At 60.4% G+C, this 16,241-nt stretch overlaps 7 protein-coding genes across 7 annotated transcripts in view, besides 7 other annotated features; all 7 read right to left on the bottom strand.

Annotated features, from left to right (window-relative positions):
- Tco025E_03499 (putative phosphatidylinositol 4-kinase alpha) overlaps positions 1-1,177 on the bottom strand; it is a gene marked incomplete at both ends in the record, with an annotated part of 6,258 nt that extends 5,081 nt beyond the window's left edge. The window contains one exon of the mRNA XM_029370417.1: positions 1-1,177. This exon is cut by the window's left edge and continues 5,081 nt beyond it. Coding sequence (XP_029229628.1) covers positions 1-1,177 — 1,177 coding nt within the window.
- Positions 1,178-1,193: 16 nt separating this feature from the next.
- Positions 1,194-1,212: a microsatellite.
- Positions 1,213-1,234: 22 nt separating this feature from the next.
- Positions 1,235-1,276: a microsatellite.
- A 33-nt stretch (positions 1,277-1,309) lies between these two features.
- Positions 1,310-1,337: a microsatellite.
- A 199-nt stretch (positions 1,338-1,536) lies between these two features.
- Tco025E_03498 (uncharacterized protein) lies at positions 1,537-3,801 on the bottom strand (the record flags this gene model as incomplete). Its single annotated transcript, XM_029370416.1, has 1 exon — positions 1,537-3,801. The coding sequence occupies one exon, from the start codon at positions 3,799-3,801 to the stop codon at positions 1,537-1,539; it is 2,265 nt and encodes a 754-aa protein (XP_029229627.1).
- A 1,121-nt stretch (positions 3,802-4,922) lies between these two features.
- Tco025E_03497 (uncharacterized protein) lies at positions 4,923-8,675 on the bottom strand (the record flags this gene model as incomplete). The annotated part of the gene is made up of 1 exon (XM_029370415.1): positions 4,923-8,675. One exon carries the CDS (start codon positions 8,673-8,675, stop codon positions 4,923-4,925), a length of 3,753 nt encoding a protein of 1,250 aa, XP_029229626.1.
- Positions 8,676-9,169: 494 nt separating this feature from the next.
- Positions 9,170-9,233: a sequence feature (A-rich).
- Positions 9,234-9,445: 212 nt separating this feature from the next.
- Positions 9,446-9,479: a sequence feature (A-rich).
- Positions 9,480-9,591: 112 nt separating this feature from the next.
- Tco025E_03496 (uncharacterized protein) lies at positions 9,592-11,487 on the bottom strand (the record flags this gene model as incomplete). The annotated part of the gene is made up of 1 exon (XM_029370414.1): positions 9,592-11,487. One exon carries the CDS (start codon positions 11,485-11,487, stop codon positions 9,592-9,594), a length of 1,896 nt encoding a protein of 631 aa, XP_029229625.1.
- Positions 11,488-11,538: 51 nt separating this feature from the next.
- Positions 11,539-11,595: a microsatellite.
- A 120-nt stretch (positions 11,596-11,715) lies between these two features.
- Positions 11,716-11,733: a microsatellite.
- A 52-nt stretch (positions 11,734-11,785) lies between these two features.
- Tco025E_03495 (uncharacterized protein) lies at positions 11,786-12,223 on the bottom strand (the record flags this gene model as incomplete). Its single annotated transcript, XM_029370413.1, has 1 exon — positions 11,786-12,223. The coding sequence occupies one exon, from the start codon at positions 12,221-12,223 to the stop codon at positions 11,786-11,788; it is 438 nt and encodes a 145-aa protein (XP_029229624.1).
- A 224-nt stretch (positions 12,224-12,447) lies between these two features.
- On the bottom strand, positions 12,448-14,991 carry Tco025E_03494 (asparagine synthase (glutamine-hydrolyzing); the record flags this gene model as incomplete). Its single annotated transcript, XM_029370412.1, has 1 exon — positions 12,448-14,991. One exon carries the CDS (start codon positions 14,989-14,991, stop codon positions 12,448-12,450), a length of 2,544 nt encoding a protein of 847 aa, XP_029229623.1.
- A 471-nt stretch (positions 14,992-15,462) lies between these two features.
- Tco025E_03493 (uncharacterized protein) lies at positions 15,463-16,239 on the bottom strand (the record flags this gene model as incomplete). The annotated part of the gene is made up of 1 exon (XM_029370411.1): positions 15,463-16,239. A coding segment is annotated over one exon (777 nt), but the record flags the coding sequence as incomplete, so codon positions are not given.
- Between the last annotated feature and the right edge of the window lie 2 nt (positions 16,240-16,241).

The raw sequence follows: 16,241 nt of genomic DNA, 5'->3' as shown, positions 1-16,241 counted from the left end.
GCATAAGACCTCGTAATATATAATCCGATTGAAGCACAGCGCGCAGCCAGTTGCGCATCCGGGCGTAATTGACGTCTCGCGCGCAGCATATCGCCTCCATGAGGCAGCAAAGAAACCGCTTGTGCAACGGCTCTTTTCGCCTTGGCGATGTCGTGAAGGCGTCTGTCAGGTTGTGCAGGTGATGTAGCAGCTGAGGGCTGAGGCACACCGGTTCCCGCCTCGTCGTGTACGCGAGTCCGTTCAGGGCGCCAAGCGCAATGGGGTCGTCCACGCAGTCGTCAATGCTTGCGGGAATGCAGGCGATGATGACAGAGTCGATGATGCGGCTGTCAAAGCCTGCCAGGCCGATGTGCCTCTCGCGGGCGTGGCTGCTGTGCGCGTGGTGGTGATGGTGGTGGTGGTGGTGGTGGTGGTGACGGCCGCCGCCGCACCCGCTCGCCTCCTCCCCGTCCTCCGCCTCCCCGTCCTTCCGCCCCGCCGCGCTGCCCCGCAGCAGCATCCCACAAAAAACCAGCGACGCCACAAACCCATGCACGTCAACGCCTGGAAAAAACTTCACGGTGCCCAGCTGCTGCATCAAAAGCGTGTAGAAGGAGAGGCACTCCATATAAAAACCATTGGTGCACTCGCACGGCAACGAGCGACATTCAACCGCAAGGGCCATGAGAGAAATTAACGCTGGGGCGTTCTTGACAGACACCCCGGCACGCTGTGAGACGAGCTCGTTCACTTGCGACAAACTGATCAGCAGCGCAACGCGTGGGTGATTCAGAACGTCACTCAGATGCGTGACTGGCGAGCGCGGGGATTGTGGCCGCGCCCGTGACTCGTGCGGGGGCGCGGCGGCGCTGCTGCTTGCTCGCCCGCCATCCTCGACCACCACCCCTGTCGCGTCTCCATGCGGGCCAAACAGCCCAATTGGATCCACGTATTCGGCGACGCTGAAGGACCTCATGCTGCGGGGGGTAAACCCCCCGGAGTGACGCGGCTTTGTCGACGGCGCCGCAGTCATTGCATTTGTTGGCGTTGGTGCTGTTGCTGGTGCCTCCACCACGGCTGTGCCTGTTGCTTCTACACATGTGGGCTGCAACTGTTGCCGCAGGTGTTGGCCGAGCACCCGCGTCATTGCAAAGACCGGCGAGCGCCGCACCCACGCAGGAAATGGAATCTCTTCCATTGCAGACTGCCGCAAGCACCACCACCACCACCCCCTGCTTCCCCTGCCACACACTACGTGCGTGTGTGTGTGAGAGTGTGAGTGTGTGTGAGAGAGAGAACAGAGGAGGAGGAGGTCAACCTACGCATGCACAGAAAGAGAGAGCGAGCGAGAGAGAGAGCGCGCGTGGCAAGGCAAAATGGAGCAGAACGCACACCACCAACACCAAAAGAAAAAAAAAACAATAATAATGCTGAGCCGAAGTTAGAGGATGGGACGGGGGAAGTACGCACAGGAAGCAAACAGGCATCCGTGGCGGGGAAAGAAAGGGGCGGATCGGCCGAGAGAGAAGGGGATAAAGGCAGCACGCAGGGATGACATCAGTCCGACTGTAATAACGCCGCACCACCGCCCATTAGTTCCTCGTACTCACGCCAGTGATGCGACTTGAGGGCCGCGATAGACGCCAGCCCCCGCGCCTCGCCCTCCGAAGTCCCCTCCGCGCGGCCCAGTATCTCCGGCATCGCCTTCTCGTTCTCCCTCGACAACAAAAGAAGCTCACATGTGTACGAACCTCCCTCCTCTGTGACCCGTGCCTTCACCTCGAGGTTGTCGTAGAACTTCCTTCTCACAGCGGCCTGGAGAATTTCAAAGGCAGCCTCCGTCGCGTTAGTCGTGGCGTCCTCCATGCTTTTTCGAAGCAACGAGGTTGTGCTGGAAAAAAGCGGCTTGTGCATCACCTCCCGCGCCGCACTCACCAGCGGGCTTGTCGGTCGCGTTTCCGCCTGAAGTAAAATGCGGTGCAGCGCACACGGGAAGTTGTTCCGACAGCTAAGCAGGATCACGTCTCTGATAGCAGCCTGCATGGAGGAGGCGTATGCCTCGGCTATCGGCAAAAGGCGATCTTGCACGCGCAGTTTTGCGATCCCCTTCCACAGAATTATATTGTCCTTTAACGGCAGCGCCTCAGCGAAGAACTGCAAACATCCCCCCTGCGAATCTTCACCAAAGAAGGCGTTGAACATGTACAATGCCAACTCCCGCGAGGTACTCACTGGTGGCGGCGTATGGCACTCGTACTCCCTCCATAGCTGCTCTCCCTTGTCCCCCGCAAAGCGATTGGTGGCCGCGCGCAGCACGCTGCACAGCACAACCACCGCGCCCTCATCTTCACCGCCAGTACGTTCACTTATAACACTCTTGAACTTCGACAGCAGTGCTGCATGGTACCGAAGAGGCGTGGGCTGCAGCTGCCCCTCACCACCGCGCCGCCCCTCCATCGCTTCGGATGTTTCCAGCACCCACGAAAAGGGGGCCTGAGCGGGTTCTGATTTCTCCAGCAAACGCAAGACCACCGTCAGCACATTGGCGCCAGAACCAAAGAGTTCCGCGTCGCTGTGGTCGCTGCCACAACTCAGAGTCGTCAAGTCAAGAAAGCTGAACTCCGACGCATGCAACTGCAGGTAATACGCCAGTTCCCTGGGAAAGTGCTCCCGGGCAAGAGCTACCAGGGCAAGGCGCTTTGCCACACGGGAACGCGGATGCCGTGTACGCACAACAGCTTCCCGCTCACCCGTCTCTAGCCTCGCCTGCCCCTCTGCAAACCACATCTGGGAGGGGGGGCTGCCCATAAACCTTCCCTCCAGATTCAGCGTGAGATCCGTCCAGCCGATGTCGGTCTTCAAAAACTCCTTCACCATTAGCTCCAGCTCGTTCAGCTCAAGCACCCGGGCCTTACGAGCGCTCACAGACGCATTGTCCTTCAAGTTTTTTCTCCTCGGAGCTGGAAGCAGAAACAGCACGGCCCCAGGCAACCCATTTCTGTCCGTTACGGAAGCCAATCCCGGCGCAAGTGACACAGTCGGCCGCGGTACCGTCGCTCCCGTCGCCTCCCCCGCACAAACGGCAGAGGTCGGCTGCCGGCTTTGGAGCACCGCGTCCTTCCCACCATTCCCCGTCTCGTTCCCGGGGTCGTCTGGGGCCGGGACGCAGGGAGTCCGCTGCACGGAGCTCGTGAGTCCTGTAGCTGTTTCCGCAGCGTGGGGAGTGAGCGGACGCGCATCCCCCAATTTCAACTGCGGAGCCCCGAGAAGGCAAGCTGCAGGGGTCCCCTCCGCAGCATCCGTCCCCAGTGCAAACCCCGACGTTGGGGACGTCGCCCGCAGCCCAGTGGCGGCAGCCAACGCAGAGCCTGGGCCCCGCAACGGCGCCACGCCTCCTCCCAGCTTCCTCGCCATCAGATTATTAGCTAGACACTGCAAGGCCTGCATCTCACTCGCGGTGCTTTGTAGCAAGTCCCTGGCGCCGGTGGCGAAATTTTTCACGTATTCCTCAGCGTCTTTTTGCAGCTCCGTCATATTCATGTACTTCCACCAGCAGCCGCGGCCAAGACCGCCCCCAACCACCGCCTCGTTGTAGCCCAACTCCTGCCACAGAGCCCGCACATCCACAAGCAGCGTCACCCACGCTCGAATGTCGTTGACCCCGTGGGACCCTGCAAACTCGCCACTCACGCCGTGCTCCACCACCGTGCTGTTAGCTTCTATGCACTCCCGCTCAGGCACAAAATCATTGGTGACGCGCAGCTCCTGACCTGCGGCCCGCAGGTCCACCGCGAGCGAGTACAATACCAACAGTGGGCTCATCGCGCAAGCTAGGCGGAAACCAAACCAGGAGTGCACAACTTCACCAAAAGGAAGTCCTTGTTCCCTTTTCCTCTCCTGCAGAAGGGCGGAATTCACAAAGACGTCGTGGTGCGTAAAAACGTAGACTGGCTCCCCCCCGCTCTCTCCTCCCTTTCGCTTAACTCCCTACGAACGTTACGTGCCGGTAATGTGCGCCCAGGGAAGGCCTTTTGTCCCCTATTCACACAAATAGAGAAGACACTAAAAAGGAAATGACGGCTTGGTTGAAGTTGTGCCCAACCCACAGATAGAGGATAAAAAAAGAAGAGAGACCAAGGCAGACACCTTTCAATAAAGGCAACTCCAATCACCAGCAAAAGGCAATCACTTTCTCCTAGCGAGAGGTCCCGCCGCTGAGTGGGACGCTTCCCTAGCACACCGCCAGCACGGCACCGCGACCGCTGGACACGCAGGTGCCGAGGAAACAGTCGTGCAACAGTGGCCCAGATGCACGGAATAGCATTCCCCCCGCTGTATCAGTAATGCACACCGCCGGTCGACGCTGTCCATTGGTCGCGCCCTGCCGAAGAACGGGACGTTTGAAACATTCCCCGACCTTCCGCCAATCGCACCGCGGCCCTCTCCTGAGGAAAAGCGCCAATCCGCCCACAAAAAAGTGAGAATCGGAGCTGCACGGGGCCGTCGTCAGTATGCGCTGCAGCGGTGGCTTGAGCTCGCGACGCCGGCACGCCCTTGGCGCCGTGCCAAACTCGTGGTGGCCAGTGGGGCCTTCTCAACCGCACATGCCTGCCGCTTCCTCTTCGGGGTTTAAGTGGCCCCGCGTTCCCGCGAAGCCGAGGCCATACACAGACACACACGCGCAAAAAAAAAGGAGAGCGAGAGAAGGAGGGGAAAAACAAAACACAAAGGAAAAAGAAAGAACGGGATCCACAAACGATGAGGGAGGAAAAATGAATTTCGCACAAGGCAGCGTCACCCGACAACGCCCCAGCTGCATCCACGCGCTTCGCCCGCCGTAAACGGAGAAGCAATTTGCATATCCTTCTGTTACCTCGCTACTCTTACTTTTTCCCCAGCATATGTGGCTCTCCCTGCTCTTTCCTTCCCTCTCGCAATGTTTACTACTCTGGCGACGGCAGGTCCCTATAGCCCGGCGAGCGCGCAACGGCCTCCGCGAGGTCCCCCTCAAAAAGATTTTCCAGTGCACAGAGCGCGGCAATATGCAGCGCCTGCGGGCGCGTCAGGGCGGAGCCAAACCCCACGAGTTGGACCTCGCCCTTTTTGGACGCACGGCGATGCTTCTGCAAGTAAATGCGGCACTCAAAGCCACTGCCGCTGCTGGGAAGCTGCTCCACGCGCAGCCAACGCTCGTTGCGGAAGTCGCGCGTGACGCAGCGTCGCAGGAGTGTGTACGGCCGCGGCGGCCCCGCGCTCTCCGCCCCTTCCACGCCTCGCCGGATGTCTCGCATCACGGGGCCGGGAAGCTCCTCCACCACCGGGGCCGCAAATACCTCCTCTGCAAAGGAGCTCATCTCTTTGGAGTGCGCCAAGAGGTACTGCAGCGGCCGTGGGAAATTCCGCCGACATGCCAACACCACCACGTCCCGCACCCCCTCCCGCTTCGCCATGGCGACGGCGCGCGCCACCGCCAAGCCCCCCACCCGCGACAGGGAAAGCGTCACGAACCAGTAACCGCCCACCTCGCGCGCCTCAACGTCAACCACCTGCTGCTCAGCAGAGGTCGACAAGGGGTCCGCGCCACCTACGCCACCAATGCTCGAGACGCCAAAGAAGGCGTTGAACATGTATAATGCCAACTCCCGCGAGGTACTCACTGGTGGCGGCGTATGGCACTCGTACTCCGTCCATAGCTGCTCTCCCTTGTCCCCCGCAAAGCGATTGGTGGCCGCGCGCAGCACGCTGCACAGCACAACCACCGCGCCCTCATCTTCACCGCCAGTACGTTCACTTATAAGGACGTCCCCGTTCTGCCCATAAACCACCGCACGGAAGCGTGGGTGGAAAGGACGAAGAAGGCACTCAACGCTGCCGTCGTTGCCGTTCTCATCGAAAGTGGTGCTGTCAACGTACTGCTCTAGCGTCCAGGTAAAAGGGGCCATGGAGGAAGCCTCCGCCTCAAGGAGCGCCATCACCTGGCTCACAAACGACTCTGCCCCCGCGCGGTAGACGGCATTGTCAACGTTCCTCGCGTCCTGGTCGGGGTTGACGGCGTCCCCGCGGTTGAGTTTGGCATACGCCTGCAGCTCCTTCGGAAAGTACTTCTGTGCCAGCTGGTAGACTAGGACACGCCTGGCATGTTTGACCTGCGAGTAGGGGGGCGAAATCGCCACCACGCGTCGCTGCTCCTCGCCCTCTATCTGCGCCTCCATCTCCGCCACCCACTGTGGAAGGCCCAAGTCCCCCGAGGCATTGCGGAGTCGCACACGCAAGTTGTGCCAACCCAAATCCTCCTCCGCAAAGGCGGCGACGAGTGAGAACAAGTTGCCAATGTGTTCCACACGCTTCTCCCGTGGAAGCGCACGGAACTTGCTGCCACGAGCCATTGTGTCGCTCGAAAGGTCAAGGTCAGGGTGAAGCAGCAGTGCATCACGGTACTGGTTGGGAAAATTCTCCCGCAGTGCGTCTAGGCACGCATTGCGCCAAGCTTCTCCTCGCTTTTTCGCCTGTCGCTGGATCAACAACTGCTTCGAATGCATGCCATCATTGACGGTGAGGATTGCCCGCGCCTCACCTGCATCCCGGTCCTCTTGGTAGGTTGTTTGGTAGAAACTCCCCAGCAGCTGCGAGGTGAGTGTCCCGAGCAGCGCGTAGACGTTCCACTTCCCGCGGTGGTTGGCGGAAATGTTGTAGTTGTCGTGCTTAAGCACCGCCAGCTCCAAGAGCTGCGTGGTGGGAAACAAGACGCCACCGCCACGCGCGTCGAAGCAGTCCCGCCCGAGTTCGGGGTATTGATCAAGCAGATACGTCAGCGCCTGCACGTAGCAGTCAAACTCCAACCGGTAGCGACCCGAGCCGCTGTTCTGCCAGACAACACTTCCATCCGATATAAAACAGGCTGTAAAGAAGACGCACTGCTTCTCGCTCGTTGGGGCGTCGCCGCCAACACCGCCACCGACGCTGCTGCTGCCTTTCTTGGAAGCCGCGGCTTCGTTCCCGTCCACGTCGTAGCTGTTGGCTTTGTCCCCCTCGATGCGAATCACGGCAACCTCCTCCGGCCGCTTCCCAAACTCCTTCGCAAGTTTATGCACCATCGCGTCAAACTGCCACCGCATGCGGGTGATGAGCGGCGCCGGTGGGAGACACTGATCGAGAATTGTGACATCCAGCGAAACTGCGGCCTCCGAGCGAAGCGCCTGCCCCGATGCATTTTGGTACGCCGCCAACGGGGTGGCCTGCCGCTTCACTTGATTCACGCTGATGTTGCCACACACGTCCTCCACGACGACGGCGGCAGTGAAGGTGGTCGGGCGCAGCACCCGGTACTGTTCCTCAACCGGCACTGGCGGCGAGTCTTCCGCGCCCTCCGCTCGCTCGCCCTCGGCCGCCTCTGCGGCGCCCTTCCGCCGCCCCGCCTTTTGCTTCGACGCCGCGGCGGCCGAGGGCTCCTCTGCGCCCTCCTCAAAGCAGTGGCTCTCGACGGTTTTTCCCCATGGGCGAACGAAGGCCTCCACCTCGCGCACGCTCTCGAGCTGCACAAAGGCGGACTCGAGCTCGTCGCGGTAGCGGTCCCGCAGCATCGCGAAGCAACGCATCAGGGCATCATTCGCCGACTGCCCCCGCGCCTCGCCGGTGAAGGTGAGCGTCGGCGCCACCCCCCACTCGTCACGCACGTAGGCCCGGCAACCCCACTCCGCACGGGTCGCACCAGCACCACCAGCGGGGCCGCCAGTAGTAGTCGTCGTAGTAGTAGTAGTATTGACGCCACTATTGCACTGCTGCCGCTGCCCGGCGTTGGAGGGGCTGCGGATGGCGAACTTCAATACGCGACTAAAGTGCACGCATAACTCGCGTAGTTCGTCCATAATTGCCTTGAATTCAAGTTGACGCGGCGAGAGCGAGGGGGCGGCGGCGTGTCGTCGATATCCACCCCGCTTCTGCTGGCCGCGTCCACGCGCGCGCGACGTCTGTGACGATGTCGAGGCCCTCGGCTGAGGAAGTATAAAAATCACGTCGCTCTCAAGGGCTTCCTGCAGGACACGCCCCAAAACCTCGTCAGCCCGCTGGCCATTGGCCGCTGCGAGCTCCACCGGAAATCCGAGCAACCGACACGTTGCCGACGCCCGGTACTCCATCGTGAACTCCTGCGGCGAGTGCGGCTCTCTGGTGGCTCCGGCGTGCTCCCTGCGCCAGACGTCGCCTGCCACGGGCTCCTCATCCTCCACCACCGCCGCCTCATCCTCCTCCTCAGCCTCAGGCTCCTGCACCTTCTGCGTAGCCCGTCTCACGCGACGCCGTGGGCACCGTCGAAGCACCAACTTCGCCTGCGGCCCAAACCGCTCCCGAAGGAAGGCCTCGGCCTCCTGCAGGCCCTTTTCTTCCTTCCCGGCAACCTTCTCCCCGCTTACACGCAAAGCTGTGCTACAAAGCCTAACAGAAGCCATGAGGGCCACCGTCGTTGCTGATGCGTGCCCAAGCGGCCTGCCGCAACAACTCCATCGACGGCTGCCTCCGCCACGCGGAGGCGGAGAGGAACGCACCACGCGCCACACCGCCGTAAACCACATCTGTGAAGGAGGGAAGGATGCGGCAGGCGTGGCACGCGTCCCCATGGCCGTGCCGGTGGCATGACAGCACACAGGCAGGGTGCTCCCTCTGCTGACACCCCTCCCGCAAACATGTTTGATTAAGCCCATACCACGCTCCTACAGGCAACAAAAAGTTGCAAAAAAAAAAGAAGGAGGTCAATATGAAAGTATCTTCACCACATTTCGCGTGTGCCCAGTGAGGAGTATAAAATAAGTCCCAGACAAAAGAAGTGGCCCTCTATCCGCAACGCGCAGATATATAAAGAACTGGGTTGATTTACCGTTCTCACCAAGGCTTGAGAGAAGCCTTTAGATATGTACCAATTCAATGGAAGCCAACGCAACACATTTGACCGGCGCATCTTTCAAGGGGACAAAGAGAAGAAGAAGAAGGCGTGAGTAGACATGCGTTCATTTATGTATGTATGCATGCATTCTTTTACTGATACATAAGTCCCGTTCGTTCTCGCTTCGCAGCGCAGATGCGTTAAGGTGAGTGAGGGATAAAAAAAAAAGAACGTGGTAGAGAGGAGGAGAGAGCGCGCGCACGCCTTCACTAGTTGCCCGCAGAAACTTCTTGTTCGCCCGCTGTGGCTTCGGTGTCCTTTTCCTTCCGGCTTTTTGTTTCTCGTTTTGCTGTTCCTTCTGCTACCTTATTCCTCTTCCGTCTTGCATGGGCAACGACAGACGCAGCTGCCGGACGACTTCCTTGCGGAGGCGCGACAGCGCGCGTGAAGAAACTGCAGCGGCACACACACACACAAAAAAGAAGAAGACGCACACGCTTCAAATTCGTGTACCACCCCCGTTCTCCACTCCTATTAGCCTACTCTTCTACAGCTGAAACGGGGCGCCGCCCTTAACACCCACCGCATTCGTTTTTTTTTTGTGTTGTTTCTTTTTTTTCTTTTTCCGATCCTTTGGCCGTTGTTGTTGTTTTTTTTTCCCCACCCAGTTCGTTTCCTTCACTTGTTTTGCTTTCCTTTGGCTCTCGCCGGCGCCTTTGGCTGCGCGTGCACGCCCCCTAAATGAAGGCGCAGGGGATGGCGACCTTCGAAAGCGGCGTCGGCGGCAGCGCGCTCTCCGTCGGCGCCCTCAGGACGTAGAGGTACTCGCGGCAGAGAAGCAGCTCCTCAAAGTTGGCCCTGCTCAGCTCGCCGTCGAGGAAGCCAAACGTGTTCGGAATGAGCACAGTCTCGCACTTCAGCTTCTCGCACAGGACGAGCACCTCCTCCGCCTTCTCGGACCCCTTGAAGGAGGTGAAGATGGCGTACACACACATCGCGGCGGCGTGGCCCTCCCCCGTCGGCCGCTCCGGATTGCGGAGACGCAAGACGACGAAGTCCGTGATTGCCCCGGACGCTGGGGACACATACACAAAGGCGGAAAGTCCCTCGGCCGCGACGACCCGCAGCAGGTCTTCGGTTGTATCAGGCACGTACGCGACGTCAAACAACTTGGCCGCGTTTTCGGCAACAAAAGCGTGCACCAGCTTCACCTGCTCCAAGTTGCCACGATCCACGCCACACCAGCCCTCACGGTGGGATGCCTTCTGGGCACAAAACGATTTTGTCAGTGCGTGCTTGGCGACGATGTCGGCGCGAAGAATTTCGTCGTAGGTGTAAAAATCGGGGAAAACTTCCGTAGAGTGGCGCTGCCGCATCACGCTACCCGGCGCAATTGAGCGCTGAGACCACTTCAAGAGTCCCACGGCCGGCACGGGCAATTGCAGTTGGCTTCGGAAAACCACAGTCGTGCGTTTAGAGGCCTGGAGTGAATTCTGGAGCTCCGCCATCATCAGTGTGGCGACGTTACTTGCACGTGACGTGGGAGAAACCGCCAGCTGCGTTACAAGCACTGGATCCTCGGCCTTGAGGGCGCCGCTCTTTCCTACGAGGGAGCCCCCCAGCGGCACTGCTACGACCACACCGCGAAGGGCCTCTTCGCCGTCGACGGTTTGCATTGCACCCACCACCGTGGCGTGGGGGAGGGTGGCGGCCAGAGTCGCGCTCTCCGCCGGCGGAAGCCAATTGTGAAAGCCGTGGCTGTCGCGCGTCAGGCTCACGCCGCCGAGGGCGCGCACAACCTGATCGTGGTGCGCCTCCGTAAGCTGAGAGACGGTGAGAGGAGTGGCAAAGGTATCCGTCGTTGCCGGCGTGGCGGCGGCGCCCGCCGCTTTATTTTTCCAGAAGCTGCGCTGACGCGACTCCTTCGGGGCGGGCGGGGCGGGTTTTGACATCGTAAACTTCGGCGGCGGCTGCGTAAAGGCCTCGATGGCCTCCTCGTAGCTCTTCAACGCCTCGGCCGCCTCAGAAAAGGTTTCTGCCAGCAGCTTTGCTGCGCCGTTGTGTTGATTCAGTACGGCGATGTCCACGGGCGTCATCTTCTTTTCGTCCCTGGTGAAGGGCACCTGCTGCTCTATCAGGTACTGCAGCATCGCGACACTCCCGCTGTCCGCCGCGTAGTGCAGCGCGTTGCGCCCATGGTTGTCCTGAAAAACGGCGGGGTCGATGCCGACGGCCGCCGCGAATTCCTTGAAGGAGAGGAGGTCTCCCATCTTCGCCAGGCGAAGCAGTTCGAAGTCGCCCACGGTGCAGCGCCTGGCGTTCGGCCCCGTCTCCACCGTTTCTCCCATCAGCTCCCCCATTGGCTTTGCGTACATGCAGACGCCGGCCGCCCCCTCATGGGCCCGCTCTGCCTCCCGGAAAAATGTGTCCCCCTCGTCATCGTCGCACGCGTCTTCCTCGTCGCTGTCCCGCGCATCGTTGTAGGCGTACGTGGTGGTGTGCGTCTGGGGCATCGCCGCCGCCGCCGCCGCCGCAGAAGAAGTGACGCCATCCCGCGTGTTCATTTGGCCGCGGAGCTGGGCCAGACGGGCCTCCTTTGCCGCCCGCTCCTCGTCAGAGAGTGGCCTCTGCATGCTATTCACTGCCAGGTAGACTTCGTCAATCGGTCGACGCACTGTCTCTGCAGAGGAAGAAGAACAAGAATAACAACAATAAAAATAGCAAACAAACAAACAAAAAAAGAGGCAACGGCAGAAGAAGTTGTCTCGTCAAGAGTGGCATGCACACGCACACGCAAAGAAGGGCAGCCCTCCCTTCCCCTCTACAAAGAAGGAGGGGAGAAAAACAACGACAGTGCGTTCATATATATATATATATATGTGTGTGTGTGTCCTCGTCGGCCGTGCAGGCGACGAAGCGGGCCATCTGCTCTCACGCCTCCCGGCCAGCTTCATGCCCTTCCGACGGTGGACGGTAGGGCGTATACTCAGGCGGGGGATTTGGCTCCACCGTGTCCATCAGCACGTTCAGCAGCACGAGCAGCACGGCGGCGCCGGCGGCGAAGAGCCACACCATGTTCCAATCCGTGAACTTGTCGGCGGCAACGAGCCGCTGCTCCACTGCGCCCTGCTCCCTGATGCGCGCGAACTCGGAGCCGAGCTTTACCCCCGGGTGGCGCCGCTTGACTTCCGCCTTCGCCGGGCTCCGCCACTTCGTTGGGTCCGAGTTATGCTCAATGAACGCCCGGCAGGGGCGCGCAAGGGCAGCGGACGCAGCGCACGTGCGACGCACGGGGGGCGGCGCCCCCGGCATCCCTGCGATGGCGCCCGCGCGGCCCCCGAACCCACCGGGCGGGGAGCGCAGCAGCATTCCCCTTCCCGCGCCTTTTGCGCCGCCCGAAAAAGAAAGGGAAAAAAGAAAGGAAGGATTTGGGGAGGAAATCGGACCGTCGGGACCCGACAGTGACAGGCAGGCGCAGAGAGGAAGAAAAACGACGGCGATGTAAACCGCCGCGGCGAATTTCCCAGCACCAGCGGGCCCATTTTAACCCGGGCTTTGACTTCAGAAGTTACGCCGGCGGGTAAAGCGGTGCGTCAAGGAGGGGCCTGTGCGACGCGGGAACCGAACTGAATTGCACGCTTCTGCAGCCGCACCACATCACCGAGGCCAAGCACGGAAGCACAGAGCCGCAGAATCTTCTTGTCACCCACGCCAGGCGGGCCATCGTCGGCGCCGAAACAACAGACTGGGGCAAGCGCCTCTCGCAGTGCCGCCTCCGTATCGAGGCTAGCAGCGGCAGTGGTGCGTGCCGTATCGGCGGCGCGTCGGTAGGCCTCTGCGGCGATTGAGTCAAGTGTGCCCAGAACCTCCTCATCCAAGTAGGGGTACCGGCCCTCCCGCCCGCTGTCACTCACGACGCGGTCATCACGCCCCAAGTTGCGCTTCCACAGTCGCGCAAAATCGCGGTGCAGCTCCTCCGTCAAACCCTTCACACCGCGGCGCTCAAAGGCGCGGCGGTGTCGAACGTAGCCTCCAAGCGTTTCGTCTGCCCCCATCCCGAGGAGCAACACACGGGACGCGCAGGTGTAGTTGTCCACGCATGACCCCAAAGGGGACGACTCGCCAGCGTCGACGAGCCACCTTGCGGGCGCCACTCGCCGCACCTTCTCCATGTCTGCCGGCCTCACCAGGCGGATGGCTTTGGACGGCGCCTCGTTATGCCTGGCAAAGGCAATCACGCCGGCCGCAGCCGCGTCATTGAGATACGACCCCAGCTTTTTGTACCCGTATTTGCACAACACAGGGCGCAGCGAGGTCGCGTGATCCTTCCCCAGGGTTGACAGTAGCACCGGGGATGAGGACGCCTCGTTAAAGGCCTCCAGTTCTGTAATGATAGCTTCAAGCAACGGCGCAAATTTCGCCTCGTTCTCTGCATCACCGCTTGTGGGGACAACTCCTTGCAACTCGCATGCAACTCTCGCCTTCTCAGTTGACACGCGGTAGAATTTGTGACTAACACGCGAATGAGCTCCTGACCGCATTCTAGGCACAAGCTCCTCGTCAGCGCGGACACGCTGCATTCGCCCACAGCCTTGGGCAGCATGCCATAACGCAGTGCCGATGCTCATGTCAATGATCGAGTTGCCCGGGCACACTAGGCTCTCAATGTGAGACACATTGGCGTTGTGAGGGACATCCACTAGCACGAGACGCCACTCCCTGCCGCTCGCGCGGAGTGTCTCCTGGTCGCCTCCCTTCAAACGGGTTGGCAGCCGCAGCAGCTGCTCGAGGGCCCTAAATGTGGCCAGCCTGTCAGGGGCGAGCTCTGGAGCCTCTCCAAAAGCCACATTGATTAACTCAATAGGCGTGGTGGCAGGTAGAACGTAGTGCGCAATCGCGGCCAGCACGGTGCAGTCAATGCCGCCTGAAAACAAGACTCCAATCGGACGCGTAGGATCGGCACCGCAGTTCTCAGCCTTTACGCGCACCGCCACAGCCCTCCAAAGAGACTTAAGGTAGCGGGTGGCCATCGCGACCTCGAAGGACGTGGCCTCCTGCAGCAGCGGAGGGGCAAGCACCCCACTCTCCCGCAACAGGCATCGAATAATCGCAGGGCACTCCCCTGCCATCTTTTCCTCGTCGATGCCCTCCAACTGCCCTGTCGCCGGACTCAGCTGCGGTCGGGATTGAAAGCGCAGCAGCGGGTGGACACCATGTGCCACCGCCCACGGATAATGCGAAACCAGAAAGGCCTCTGAGGACACTGCCACGTCAATGGCAAAGAGACCCGTGTTGGGGATCTCCTGCCAGCAGCAACCAGAAGAAACGGAGAAGAGCGGCGTGGCACCGTTCCTCTCGCTCTCCTTATCACTCTCCCCGGCTTGGCCGTCGGGGTCGCCTCTCGCGCGTTTACTGCCCTCCCCCGTGGCGGCTCCTCGCGTGCAACGGGGATGCAAGTGCCCTCCAGACACGGAGGCTATCGCCACCTCCACGGAGTTTGACTCCGAGGCAATGCGCTCTCCCTCCTCCCTCGCCGCCGGGGAGACCGCGGCCACATGCAAAAGCAGGGAGCGCCGCCCCAGTGGGTCCCGCCCAAAGAGAAACAGCCGCAGTGAGTGGGCGTAGTACACAAAGGCGTAGGGCCCCTCAATCTCACGTTCAAAGAAGCGGACACACGACTCCGAAAACGAGGCCTGGGCCGTGGCCAGGGCAGCCGCATAACGGACATTAGCGGTACCACTGAACGTGTCACAGAACCCAGCCGCGGCGTCGTGCTCCAGCTGATGCAGACGCTCAAGAACGGCAGTTGTGTCGGAAACCTCCGGAGGCAGCTGCAGCGCACCACCGAACACTTCGCCATTCCACTCAAGGAACGAGAGGCATGATGACGCCTGTGAGCAGGAACGGCTGGGCGCCGCCATGGCTGGCTGTAGCATTTCGCCGTCGACGCCTCCGGGGCTCCCGGCAGAACGAAGACCACCAACAGCACCGCGTAGGCGCAGAACAGCGCTTGTCGCCTCCACGTGCACGTCGGGAGCAATTTCAAGCCGCAGCGACGCAAATGCATCTGGACCACGGCGTCGCACCGACTGGTGAATCGCCGCCCGGTCCACATAGCCATCGCTGCACACAGCCATGCCACGAAGACCCGCTCGCCCGTGCAGTCGCAGGATACAGCATATACCGCACATGCACCGACCTCACTGTCCCCACCACGCCTGCTTCTGGTTGACACCGTCGTTTGCTACATACACACACACACATATATATATATATAAACACAGGGAATGAAAGATGACAAAACGAAACAAAGACAGCATAGCATAACTTGGTGAGAGACGAATAAGTTACACGGAATTCACCCCGAAGCAAAACGCCTCCGTGCACAGCGACAGCAACCGAAGCAATCCCACGACTACCACTGTTGACAACTCATCTAGGCAGAAGAATGATGTGTGAAAGTTCGGGCGCATCCACATAACAGCAAGAGGCAGGACATACAGCGAAATCAGTGAAAATGGAGGGAGTGGTAACAAAGTGAGTGGGAGGTTCAAAAAAGAAGCGGGGGCACAGCCCCTACGCACGCAGATGAATTCCTTCACTCGGCTCTACTGGCTGTGCCTCGGGCTCATCATTATTAGACTATGCTGGGCAGCCGCAGCCGCCCGCTGTTCCTCCAGCTTCGACTGGGTGAAGCGCGAAAATCGCCAGTGCACCAACAGGGCGGAAAATGTGGCGACCACATTAACGACCAGCAGGACAATCATCTGGTTTCGCACACACGAGGGGGCGTTGCATAATGGGAACTCGCCACGCTTGCGCCCCTCCGCATCGTACATCTCCCCGAACATGAAGCGGTTCAGCACAACTGACGAAACAGCAGCGGACGAAAAACAAAAATTGTAGTGCTTCCCAATGTCCTCGGCGTACAGCATCCGCATCGCAAAAACGCCCACACCCCAGCCAACGCCGTTTCCGATAGCTCCAAGCAAAAACGGCAGTATTAGCGCGCTAGACGGCAGGACGGCAAAGAAGAGGTACGCCAACACCATCAGCAGGGGACCAATGGGAAGCGCAATAGTCGTCAGCATTTGTGACTTGCCTGCACGGTTCCACGCAGCCAGCTTCATATCGAGGCATCCTATGAAAATGCGTCCAACAGCGCTGCCCACAGAGATGATGGCGAGGTACAGCGTCAGAGTTCGGGTGTCAAACCCGCCGTTGTTCTTGCTGCGGTAAATCTGGGCGGCGTTCATCTGCACCACCGTGGCGGTGCCCCCCATGCCAAAGTACGCGAGCCACAACGCCCACAGGTCAATGGAGAGCAGATGGGCCCAGAAGGAGCCCTGGTACTGCGGCGCCGGAATCGGCGGTTGCTTTGGTGGGT

Source organism: Trypanosoma conorhini (assembly GCF_003719485.1).
Source record: "Trypanosoma conorhini strain 025E chromosome Unknown Tco_14.4_contig_00159, whole genome shotgun sequence".
NCBI classification, from domain to species: domain Eukaryota; phylum Euglenozoa; class Kinetoplastea; order Trypanosomatida; family Trypanosomatidae; genus Trypanosoma; species Trypanosoma conorhini.
Note: the sequence above shows the minus strand (reverse complement) of the source record. Positions and strands in the feature narration are given on the sequence as shown.